Here is a 12,854-nt window from a genome sequence, read left to right as displayed (position 1 = left end):
TGTGATTCATGGGCCACACATGGGGCAGAGGACGGCTTTGCCCAAAGACCCCCTTAGGTGAGCATTACTTGCAGCCCAAGGAAGCAAAACTCTTTACTTCCTCACACATCATTAGCAACAATAACATTAAAAAAAAAAATCCTGGGCATACTCAGATAAATCCAACCAAAGAGAAGTTATTTCACATGGAGTCCAGGAATCCAGGAGGCATCTATGCTGAGAACAGAGAAGAAGCCAGTGTGGGCAATTGATTGTTGGGAGTGGACATGCTGAGTCTGTGCTCTGGGAGATCTCAGCCTTTGCCTTCCACCTCATCACTTCATCTTTCTGGGAATGGTCATGTCTTTCTGGAATTTGCAAAACAGAGAGTTGCATATATTTATGCCATCCCCAAGCCATGCCTTTCGAAATAGTAACTTTCAAAGCCGTCCTAAATTACCCTAAAGGCAGGAGAGCAGAGGGTGCACGTGATCAACGTGGGTTTCCACGTCTCAGGCCAAAGCTCGCTGCAACAAGTGTTTGAGAAGTCTGTGTGAACAGAAGAGTCTTCTAGATTTGGGGGTGATAATACCTTTCCCACAGGTAGTAACTGCGAATGAGAACACAGAATCCATGCATGTCCTTAAGTCTACCAACCAGAAGTTCAGTAGAGGTGGCCTGTCTTCAGTTCCAACATGGTGGATCCCAACGTTCTGTTTGGGCAGGTCTTGACCCTTCCAATTATCAGTGGCCCCTGGAATGAGGGGACTGTGGTTGCAAACCCAAGATCTTCACTGTCAGGAACTGCTGTTGGCTGAAGTACGCACTGGTTCCTTGTAGAAAGTCTTGTACTAAACATCATGGGCAACTTACTTGTACAGATATTGACAATTAAATAACCTACAGGTAAATACTTTGTAAACAGGGGAGTAAACCCGTCAGTGGATCTATTTCTGTTTTGTAGGTAAGAAAACTATGACTTGAAGAGACTGATATTTCCGAGGTCATTAGAGCTGGCCAGAAGGGAGGGAACCACGAGTAGGAGTCAGATGTCCTAACTCCCATTTCAGTGTCTTTCTGATTCACCACCCTTCTTCTGGTTGACTCGACTTGCCAAGCTGAGGGGTTTAGATGTGTCCCCACAGGTGACATGGAGCCACAAGGGTGTTCTTCGCAGAGCTATCACTTGGAAGCTCCAAGGACTGACTGGGGGCGGAGGGGAGGGTGGGTGGCAGCGATGCTTCTCATAGTCATACTGACCCACGACAGGCTGTCAGTTTGGGCCAAAGACATAAGAAGCCTCAACTAAAATGGGCTAAGAAGGGACACACTGGGGACATTTTTACAAGATGAAAATCTACAATGAAGCCAAATTGGTATGGTGGAATTGGGGGAAAGGTCAAGTTAATATCATCCACAGGTCTCGTGGCTAGGAGAGAAACGAGGATTGAAATACAGAATGAGAGTCCAGTCTTGGGGAAGTCACAGTAAGTTTAGAGACACATTGAATTTGGGACAGGAAGATGTCCAGTAGAGAGGGGCTTCTTGGTGACTGGACCTCAGGGAGGTGCCACTGCTGAGAATACAGTGTGGAGGTGTCCACCACAAAGGTGGTAATGGCCATGGGTGCTGTCCTGGGAGAGCATATGGAGAGGGGGAAGTAAGGTCCAAACCCGGGGTCACTGACTCCGAAGAAGTTCCAGAGGAGCCGTGAGAAAGTGAGAGGGAATGGTCAGAGGGGGTCACAGGAAAACAGCAGAGGACTCTCATGGAACCAGAGTCAACACTCCTGTTCTGAGCACAAACTATCACGCTGGGGTTCTGGGTGATCAAAGCAGCTGGAAGAAGGAGAAGCCACCTCTATGCATAGACATCTGTTCGTTCATTTGTCACCAGAGACCTTGAACTTGCTCCACGCAGAGTGGCTGCACATAATCCCAAGTGGTGAGAAGGATGAGTTAAGAGTCAAATGGCAAGGGGACTCAGGTGAGGGGTGCATCATACACTTACCACGATGAGCGCCACCACCGACAGCGTGTAGTAAATCGAATCCCTCAGCAGGCACCAGGAGGAAAGAGCCACAACCTGAAGGAAAAGGGCAGAAAACAGTAAGAAACGGGATATTCAACAGTGCACAGAGAGTGAAAGCATGGCTCTTGGTGGCTCTGGCCAGTGATAAACCAGGAACACAACTTAGTATGTCTGTCTCCTGTGCTGGTCCCAGTTAGTCTGCCCATCGATATGAATTTATTAAAGGTCTTTGGGTGTATTAGTTTGGATCTTCTGAAAGGCAGATTCCAAGATGGGATTAAACCTGCAACAGTTTTGTGACGCAAAGACACTCATGCGAGAAAACAGGGAGGGAGCCAGGGGGAAGGTAGGAGGGCCACCTAACCACGTCTTGGGTCTGACCCCTGTGAAGGAGGGAGGGAAGGTCAGGTGGACGTGTCCCAGGCTGCTGGGCAGCACGAAGAAGTTTCAGCAAAGCCGAATCAAAGACCTGTGTCTCCCAGGAACCCACCAACCTTAGCATTCCTCACGCCAAGGGGATGGAGGAGGCACCTACCCTGTGTCCTTGTCAAGGCTGTCATGTCTGCTGCAGCCTGGGCTCATGGAATGAGCCCCAGGGCTGGGCAGCCACTGCCCTTCACAAGGGGCCTGGACAAGCCCAGTCTGCAGCCCCCTTCCCTCACCTCTATTACATGCCTGTCCTTGTGGGCACCTGACTCTTGATTTCATCAGAATTTTTAAAACATTGGTTTGCATGTTTATCTGGAGAAAATGTTATTCTTAGCAGCTGGGCAATTTCCCTTTAAGGATATGATGGCTCCGCTGTGATGAGGCCAGGAGACACACTGCTGGAGGCTACAACAGCCCTGGCCTGCTGTGTCCAGACTTCCTGCAGGAGAAGGAGGCCCCTGGGTGAGACAAAGGAGGGCAATGGAGCTGGGCTGGGCCACGGGGAGGAGAGGCTGCCAGAAACGGGGGAGCTGCAGACGCCAGGTTAAGATCCCTGTTCTGGAGGAAAAGTCATTTCTCCTTGGTAAGCCCTTCCAAACCTCCTTTTGAGGGATACCTGCTGTTTTCTCTTTGCTTTGTGGAGTGGGTCCATTTTGGCAGGGTCTCACCAAGAAGGGTGGAGAGTCGGCAGAGTGGTGTTTGAAGTGCTTCCTGGCTGTCACTCACAACTTCCTCCCGCCTCCCAGGACAAGTGTCAACCTCCCTCTGGCCACAGGACCTGTCTAGCTGCCTTTGCCCTTGGCCTCATAAGCGAAGAAGGACATAGCAAATGTCGGCTGTCAGCTGGGCCAATGACAGCCACATGCTGCACCAAAGACAATAGGAAAAGAGATTCGGGGACAAGGCAACATTTGGAGTCTTTTCTCTCCCTGACAACTGTGTCAGTCTACAAAGAAAAGATCAGGCAAAGTCAAACCAGAAAAGGCTTTCTGGATTCAAATAACATGAAAGATAGGACTTAAATAGAACCATAAATGAGTAATGAGGTCTCCTTCCATGAACACATTCTTCTACTTGTTATAGGGACACTTAAGGTATTTTTCTGTTGCTGATTTTGCCTTATTAGGTCTTGTATTTGCAGATCTAAGTTACGGATGAAGGGGTTGTCAAGAAGAGGGTTCATGCCACAGAAATCACTTCAGAACGAATGTAAAGTGTTCTTTATCCTCTTATTATGCTCTCTCCTTGTACTATATGCTCTTAGAATCCACAGTCATCTATGGAATAGCTTACATTGTACTGGACTGTCCATTTTCCAGCAGGTCATAAAAGGTGTGAATATTTATTCAGTGTCTGATGATTAGAAAAATGGACTTAAAACATGTGGCAAATATCAATTCCGAATTTCCTTAAAAATCACTTGGGCTTTTAGTTAAAGATAACAGACTGGATACATACCACGACCTTTGCTCTTTCTTGTTAACCAGAACAAGATAATAGTAGAGGGATTTTTTTTTTACAAGGCATAACCGCCCCCCCACCCAAAGAAAACCGAATGTAAGAGCTGATCAGAGCAACAAAAAAATTTTTAAAAGATTTTATTTATTTATTTGTCAGAGAGGGGGAGAGAAAGAGAGAGAGCACAAGCAGGGGGAGCGGACGGCAGAGGGAGAAGCAGACTCTCTGCTGAGGAAGGAGCCCAATGCAGGACTCAATCCCAGGATCATGATCTGAGCCAAAGGCAGATCCCTAACCAACGTGCCACCCAGGCGTCTCAGATGCTGGAAAGCAAAAGAACAGTGGACTACTCAGCTGGCAGTGGGCAACGCTTTAGAAGTGGGGGGTGAAAGAGGGTCTGAAGACAGGATAACTGAAAGAGTATTTGAAAATTTAATCCACAAATTATCTCCCTCACTTCAAGAGACCAGTGACTGTACCTCCCTCACCTTAACAGAAACAGGAAACCTGGCACTTGAAGACAGAAGTTCCAGAAAACAGGAGAGAGAAAATAATCAAATAAATAATTTTTAAAAAATTCCCAGAAGTTAAGGATGCGCATTTTCTAAGTAAAACGGCCTCCTGAGTGTTCAGCACAATGGACCAAAAAAACATGTACACTGAAGCATATCATTAGGAATTTTCAGAATACTGGCACAGAGAAAAAGGTCTAGAAACCACCAGAAAGAGAGAAATGGGATTACATACAAAGGATCAAAACCAGAATGACATTTTATTTCTCAACAAAAGCACTGGAGACTAGAAGACAATGGAGTGACGCCTTTAAAATTAGAGAGGAAAATTATTTCAGCCTGAAATTCTGTGCCCAACGAAACTACACATTAAGAGTGAGAGAAGAGTAAAAATAAATGTGTAATTGTCTCAAAACCTTTACTTCCTATGTATCCTTTCTCAAGCTACTGGAGGATGTGTCCCACAATCCCGATGTTGGACACCTGGAACTCACTTAACATTGTGCATCAACTATACGTCGTTTAAAAAACACAGTTGCATCAAAAGAGAGGGAAATGGTGCTGGTGGACCAGAAGAGAGCTATCTTTCATAATAAGTTTTTTAGAACTGGTTGCCTCTTTAAGTTCTGTGCATATATAACTTAAATACAAATTAAAAAATAAGAAAGTATAATACAAATTACCCACTTAGATTTACTGCTGCAAGAAATACACCTTGCATTAAGCCTACATGCCAACTCTGGACTAGTAGTGATTATTTTATCCTCCAGAATAGCTTTCAACCGCTGGACCATCATCAAATTTAGCTTCAGATTCAGAGCTCACACTTGAGCGGAACCAGTTTTTTTCTGTAGAAGCAATGAACCAGAAGACAAGTAAGAAAGAGTCAAACCAGAGTAATTTCTTTCCACACTCTAGAGGGAATTAAAGCACCATTGATGAGCCTGTAGTGTCTCTACTGAGAGCTGTGACCATGACCTCCTATCTACCTCTTCCTTACACTTCTGTGACTGCCACTCATCACAACAGCAAATATTTACCTGACACGTTCTGCAAATCCGGGGATCTGGAAGGGTTAATTCAATCTTATAGTGACCTAATAAGGTAGGCACTGTCACCCTCGCTGGCCAGCAATCTGGCGGGAAGGGCTGGGATCTGAACCAGGAAGCCGGGGTCTCAAGCCCCTGTCCCCTCACACCATGGCACAATGCCTCACTGCAGGCAGGGATGAAAAGCAGACACCCATTTGTGATTGCCTCCCATGGAGATCATCTTTTCTCTATGGCCCTAAACCATTAAGCAGGTGTGTTGGAGATGGTAGCCGAAGGAGGGAAAAATTGAAGGTGAGAGACAAAAAAAGCAGTAACTACAGCTCAATTTAAAGCATATGCTGCTTTACAGAGATTCAGGCCAAGTAATCCAAGCAGAAAGGAGTTACCATAAGGACCACAACAGATATGGATATGGTATGGATGTGTTACAGGAGGGAGAGAGTCCATGAAATAAATTGGAAACTACTCTGTTTAGCTAGTTTAGTTAAAACAAACAAACACACACCAATACAGACCATTGTTTGGTGATTGGATGTTTCACTTTTCCACAAAATGGGGTGCACGGAGTCCAAGTGGTTCCCTTTGCTTCTCAGTGAAGGGTGTTTTATCCCTAAATGGAGGCCAGCAACCATCAGACTGATCTCAAACACATTTATTGGCAGAGAGGGACATATTAGCACCTCTGCATCAAAATGGGAGCCTCTCTGTCATCTGTCGGCAGGTGTTCACCCAACTCGGGGGGCCGGGGGACACTTACAGGAGGACAATGCCTCCTTAGCACTTTGCAAAGTGGCTGCAAGGAAGACCGAGAAGTCACTCTGGCGAAGAGACCAGAACAGGGCTCCTGGGAGGAAACCAACAGTGAATAATTCTGCCCTTGACCTCATTAATCAATAATGCAGATGGTGCAGATTACAGAAGGCCATTGCTGGCAAACTGCCCCCATAAATTAAAGGCAGACGCTCTATTTCCCGCCTAGCTCTAGGAATCCCTCCCAACTGAAATTTCATCTTGATATTTCTTGATCATCTTTTCTATTTCTGGAGTGCATTTCACACTTTTTCTATTAAATATGCAGCTTTAGTTTCCTTTTTATGATTTCATTTAGTTTCAGAGTAGCATAATGCCAAAAGAAGAAACAAAAAACAAAAAAACCACCCTTCTAAAACAGAGGAAAACACATTCTCCTTTATTCAAATGTTGACTGATAATCTTCTGGAATTCTGGCTCCTTCCAGGAGGTTAAAAGTAATTGTTTATGATAAAATGGTGTGTTTTCTGTATATTTCTGGCTATATATTGCAAATCGATATATGGCTATTTATATACATGATAATATACACACAGTATATATGCAGATATATAGTGTAAATATATACAATATAATGTAGTACATATGACAATTTTTCTCGATGAACAGCAGAATTTGACATTGCAGACACATTTTAAAAGGCACAAATAGCCTCGACTTGTAAGCGCTTTGCCTTTTTGAAAAACTATTGAAGCAGTCTGAACAGCATAATAGTTACATGACAAAAAACATACAACTAACATCTCAGAAATGCTGTTATTTCACACAGATTTCACAGAAAAGGGATTTGAAAAATCATAACATGAGTTTTGTTCCAAGCTTTTGAGCTGACACAATTTCTACAGCCAATTCTTATCTCAGGAAAGGCAGCCACACAATATGGAGCAAGGATGGGGCCCTGGGGCATTCCCCACCCAGTCTGAGCACGCCCAGTGGTGCCGAGAGTGGGTGAGGGCCTGACCCAGGTCTTCCTCCCATAGGGAAGGCTTGGTGCTGCTTTCTGTGCATTATTCAAGTACAGTTTTTAAATCCTTCGATCCCGGGAAAAAACCCTGATATATAAAAGGCTCCTGCTTTCTGGTTTATTGTCAGGAATGGACCATAACAATCAGGCCATGTAAAAAGACCATGCTTCTGCAAAACACAGTGAATCTTTGCTTATTAATTAATCTTCGCAAATGTGAAAGCGAATTTATTGTTTAATTTAATTTTATTTTTCTAAGAAATCTCATTTTGAGATGTATGTGGGGAAAGCAAATGACAAGTAAACAAGCCGCTATTGGATATATATTTAAATAAAGATGAGGCCGCACCAGGGCAGTGCAGACACACAGTAATCTCTCGAACACTCGCTCTTCATTGATTGTACTGAACAATAACCACGGATGTGCATCATGACCCAGAACGCCCAGGACTCTGGAGTGCCTTCTCAATCATCCAAAACATTATGTGCAGTCGTTTTCATGTTAAATCTAAGTTATTGCCTGGTAAGTCTTCGAAATGTGGTGGCTCTGACTGTGCTCACACACAGAATTCACAAGGAGTCAGCTAGCTTTGCCTTAGGGAAGGAAATCCCAGACTTGAGGCCAGAGGACTGTGGCCTGCTGTGCTCCTGGAGCCCTCTGCCCATGCTAGGACAAGGTATAGTGTTTGCATTCACCGCTGCATCTGGCAGCACTAGGTACCAGCCCCAGGGACGAGTTGGTTGAATAAAGGTAGGGTACTGAGGATAATTTCATGTCACTGGATGTGTGAGCTTGGCTCCACCCAGAAATAGAGTCCACAGCAAGGATCTCAGTGCACCAAGGTTATTTGAGAGGTGGTTCTAGGAAACAGTGCTGGGGTCGGGGGGAAGTGAGGCAGGTGGTGGAAGAAAGACAAGAAGCAAGTTACAGCAAGTGCAACTGGGGTACCATCCTGATTCCTGGTGGGGAGTTCTGGGAGACCAGGGAGAACACACCCAAGGGGAGAGGCAGCAGGGGTATTTATCCACCTACTCCCATCAGTCACTGGTTGAGGCCTGCACCGAGGACTGCTAATCCCTGGCACTCCCTGCCCAGGGGCAGTGACCATGGAGAGCCTTCAGAAAGAGAAATGCAGGTACTGGTATTCGAAGTCAGGCTAGTGGGAACTGCAAAGGCAAGGGCAAGGAACCATGGGTGGAGCACCAGCAGAGTCTCCTGTATGCCAAAACGTAGATTTATACACAATAATCCAATAGTCAGAGTAAGCATTCTCTCTCACACATGCACACACACACAGTTGTTGTTTTAAATATTTTACTTACTTATTTGAGAGACAGAGAGAGAGAGAGAGAACACTAGCGGGAGGAGGGTCAGAGGCAGAGGGAGAAGCAGATTCCCAGCTGAGGGCGGAGCCCGACGTAGGGTCCAATCCCAGGACCCCGAGATCATGACATGAACTGAAGTCAGACGCTCAACCCACTGAGCCACCCAGGCGCCCCACACATACACAGTTTTGTAAGCTTAAAAATACAACCCAATCCCATTTACATAAGATTTGAAAGCAGAACATACTAACTTATGCTGTTTTTTTAAAGTTTATTGATTTTTTAAGTAATTTTTACTCATCACCCTAGAGATCAAGAGTCACATGTTCTTGTGACTGAGCCAACCAGGCACCCCGAACTTATGCTGTTTTAAGTCTGGAATGGTGTTCCCCTTGGGCCAGGGATAAGGTCTGAAAGGGCACGAGGGGCTCCTGCAGGCCAGGACTGTTCTCTTTCTTGACCAGGGCACTGGTTACTGGATGTGCTTGGTTGTGAAAAGTCACTGAGCTGTACGGATGATATGTGCACTTTCCTGAATGCATGTGGTCCTCCAATAAAAATGCTACCCAAACAAAAGAAAAACGCAATTGCAGTGCTGGTTGTCAATTACATATTAATTTTAGTAGTAACTACTCCATCACACTTGGAGTTGGCTTATGAGTGAAGTTGCCAGATAAGATGCAGGATACCCGGTTAAATATGGATTACAGGTAACAATAAGTAATTTTTAAAAATATAAGTATAATCTCAAATATCACCTGGGAAATATATTAAAAATATATTTATTGCTTATCTGAAATTTAAATTTAACTGGGTGCCCTCTATTTTTATTTGCTAAATCTGATAACCCTCCTTATGAAATTTTGGGTGTTGTTAAGACAACTCTTCTGCCTTTCTTTAAGTACAAAACTGGAGGTTTAGTGATTTTGAAATATTCTTTTTTTTAAATCTGCATTTCTACATTTATTGCAGCATTATTTACAAGAGCCACAATATGGAAACAAAGCGTCCGTCAATGGATAAAGTTGTAGGTATTTTCAATAAAAACAGGATCGCTCTGTAAAAACGTTTATAACCTATTCTTTATACTGTACAATATACTATAAACAAAAATATGCACACAACTTTCCCTTTGCCTTAGAATATTTCTAAGGTATTTTTTCTATATTGTCTATTTAGCTCATGCTGGATATTGATTGCTATTTTGTTCTGGTTGTTTGGCCTGCTCCAAGTATCTCCCCCCCCAACCCCGTTTCTTGTTAATTGCAGTCATTGCCAAAATGGACATTACAACATTGTGTGTGTGATGGGGAGGATTTCCACAACACCAAGACTTTTGGCCTCTCTTAGAAAAATCTGAAGACCTGGCAACAGGGGGTGTTCTCACATCACTGTGGAGCTGTCAGAGATGCCCTGTTTAGACAGGACACATATTCTTCCACTTGCCACAGTCCCCTCGACTCCACTGTCCTCAACTCCAAAGGCAAGAGTCGGATGCCATATACAACTTTCTCTGTGCTGTTTTTTTCTTAGACTGGACCACTTTACACATTTTCCTATATACCTGGGCTCTGCAGGAATATGCATTTGTGATCCCTGACCTAAAAGAATTCTTTTAACTAGTGCTGACCATGCTGAACGCACCAGCTGCCATTTCTTCACAGCCCAACGTTGTGCTAGGGGAGGGAGGTCTTAAACATTTTCTGCGATGCGCGCCTTCGTACTTAATGGACTCCTGTCCAGAACTGTGTAGTAAAAGATATAAAATAAATAACAAAGAATGACAAAGAAACCGATGTACTGAAATCTGGTTATCAAAACATGGAGAAATGGAGACATTAGTAGTATATGTGCTTCTTTATTAACATGAGCCAGGAAGTTTCCTTATTGTAAGAAGAGTTAGTCATTTCAGGTAGTGATGAGTAAGGAGAGCAGTCCCAGATAATCTGCAATAGCTGTAATGTTGCATGAAAATTCTTGTATTTCTGCTGGAGACAAAGTCACGAGTAGCTACTGCTGGTTTGGTGCCTCATGAATAATGAAATGAAATGTTAAACCTACGTGGTCAGTAAAAATAAAGATGTAATTTTTTTTTCTCACTCAAGTTCACAGACTCCTCTAATCTAGTTTTTGGAAAAGGAAGTGTTGAGGTTCTCTACTCCTTCTCGGTTCCTGGCTTTTCGTCATTTACTTAATTGCCCATCTGCCAGAAAGGTGGTGGGAGGTGAGGTGGCTCTCAGTCCCTTCTGGGTATGCCGATAAGCACTCAGATGGAGGGGCTTGAAACTAATGGCAAAAGCACCGTTTGGGGCTCTCTGACAATTTCAATTATGTGTGCTTTCTGCTTCATCCATTATCATGGAGAGAAACTTGGCTATATTTATATCGTTTTCCAGGAAGAACTGAAGTGGCCCACAAACATTCATTCTCCTACGTCAGCCCGGGAAATGCAAAATAGGTGTCAGTCCCCTCGCTGAAGAGATGCTCTCGCCACAGCCTGGTGCCTGCCTCCTGCTATTTACCCCACGTGTGGTCCGGGACGGCTTGTTAGAAATGCAACTGTCAGGCCCCAATCTAGATAAGCTGAATCAGACTCTGCATCTTAACAAGAGCCCCCAGGTGACCATGTGCACGTTACAGTGTGAGAAGTGCTGACCCAGAGGACAGAGAATTTCCGAGTCCAGGTCACACCTGTGGAACTGAAATGTTAAGAGCAGGAGGCTGGTGGGGTGGTTCTTGGCCTTCACCCTGGGCAGTGGGGCTGGACACAGTGCTGGATCTTTGCACCAAACAGCAACTGGATGTGTTTGAGCTGAAGCTGAAAATTAGAAGCACCCTAATGTTTCTATGTATGGTGTTTCCTACTTTGTCCATTTCTAGCACCAAGCCTGCTGAAGATGCTGGGGGATCATCCCTTGTCCCGTCCATTCGGAGAACCATGGCGGGGATATTCTAGCTCCCTTGTACACTCTCCTACTCTGCTGAAAAGACGGTAGAAAGAATCCAAATCAGAGTGGTGCTGAATTTATTTTTAAAGTTATACCATTTGGGGGTAGTAGCCAAATATAGATAGGAGGCAAGTACTTCCTCATTTCATCAATTATGAAACCTAGAAGGACGATCTCAAGCTCGAGGGATCATCTCAGTGTCCTGATCTGTGACACTTCATCATAGGTAGTAGGGTCCCCCAAAATGCTGTGGGGCTTCTCTGCATTTGAAGTGATGATGAGAAAGGAAATTAATACATATTGTGTGAGTTCAGAAATCAGACAGCTAAGACCACGGATTTTAGTTAGGCTTCTGGAAGTAAGACCCTGGCTACAATCACACACATTATTACATAAGTGTTTGGTGTCTATAATATCACCACATGCAGAAGCTGGTGCTGTTCTTGCTGACGGAATGCTGGTAGTGGAATCATGGGGGACAGACACACCATTTCCCTCTAGTCTCTGAACATTAAAATGCTCAAGACAAAGAGGACGGAAATACAGAAGAGCCAGCTTATTTCAGCCCACAGACTTGAGTATGGATTTAGAAGTGTCCCTTTCATCCCTGGCAGGATCCATGTTTCCCTGGCTTCATCAAGTTATCGAGGAGAGGCAACGTGGATCATGTACTTTCAAAATTAAGACTTATCCCCACTGTTTGACAAAGAATAGGACTTCTGCAATGTCAGGAGTTAATCTGACTTATAATAGAGTATGTGTTCAGAGGAAATGTGGGAGGCCACCACCCGTGGGGGCTGTAGGTTGCAAAGGAAGCACCTGTCCCCCACTTGTGAGTGGATGCAGTGCGGTGATATTTTCATACTAAAAAAATACTGGTTGCCAGGTCTGTGTGGCTCATCCAGCTCCAGCTGATCCGTCAGGAAATCTATTTTAAGCAATTTCTGTGACTCAGGGTAGGGACAGCAGGTGACATTCATGAATCGATTCTGCAGCCAGGGCAAATTGAACACAAGAACATTTCTTTAATGAGTGCTTGGAAGATATTTTCTCCCCACATTAAAGAAACCGAGAATTAAAACATGTAACATCAATAACACATCCTGGCTTCATCTGCGTTAGGCAATAAAGCAGAGAGCTGAGGGAGTGGAGTGGCGGGGTGGGGGGGAAGTCACCAGCCGGCCAACCAAAACCTCTTCCCAAAAGAGCTGAAGAATAGTTCTTAGCCAAAAACATAGCGAGAGATTGTCTAAGTAGTTAGGTTAATTTTCTCACTTTGCAGATGACCGTGTCAGTGGATAGCAGTTAGTACTTTTGCTGTTCATGGACTCGGAAATGTCATCAA

At 44.4% G+C, this 12,854-nt stretch overlaps 1 protein-coding gene across 1 annotated transcript in view; it reads right to left on the bottom strand.

Annotated features, from left to right (window-relative positions):
- Positions 1 to 12,854, bottom strand: part of SLC24A3 (solute carrier family 24 member 3) — a 472,928-nt gene that overhangs the window by 61,535 nt on the left and 398,539 nt on the right. The window contains exon 7 of the mRNA XM_045809788.2: positions 1,990 to 2,064. Coding sequence (XP_045665744.2) covers positions 1,990 to 2,064 — 75 coding nt within the window. The remainder of the gene's footprint in view (positions 1 to 1,989; positions 2,065 to 12,854) is intronic.

Source organism: Ursus americanus, chromosome 22, assembly GCF_024610735.1.
Source record: "Ursus americanus isolate L20-20 chromosome 22, mUrsAme1.1.p, whole genome shotgun sequence".
NCBI classification, from domain to species: domain Eukaryota; kingdom Metazoa; phylum Chordata; class Mammalia; order Carnivora; family Ursidae; genus Ursus; species Ursus americanus.
This window is presented reverse-complemented; position numbering and strand designations above follow the sequence as displayed.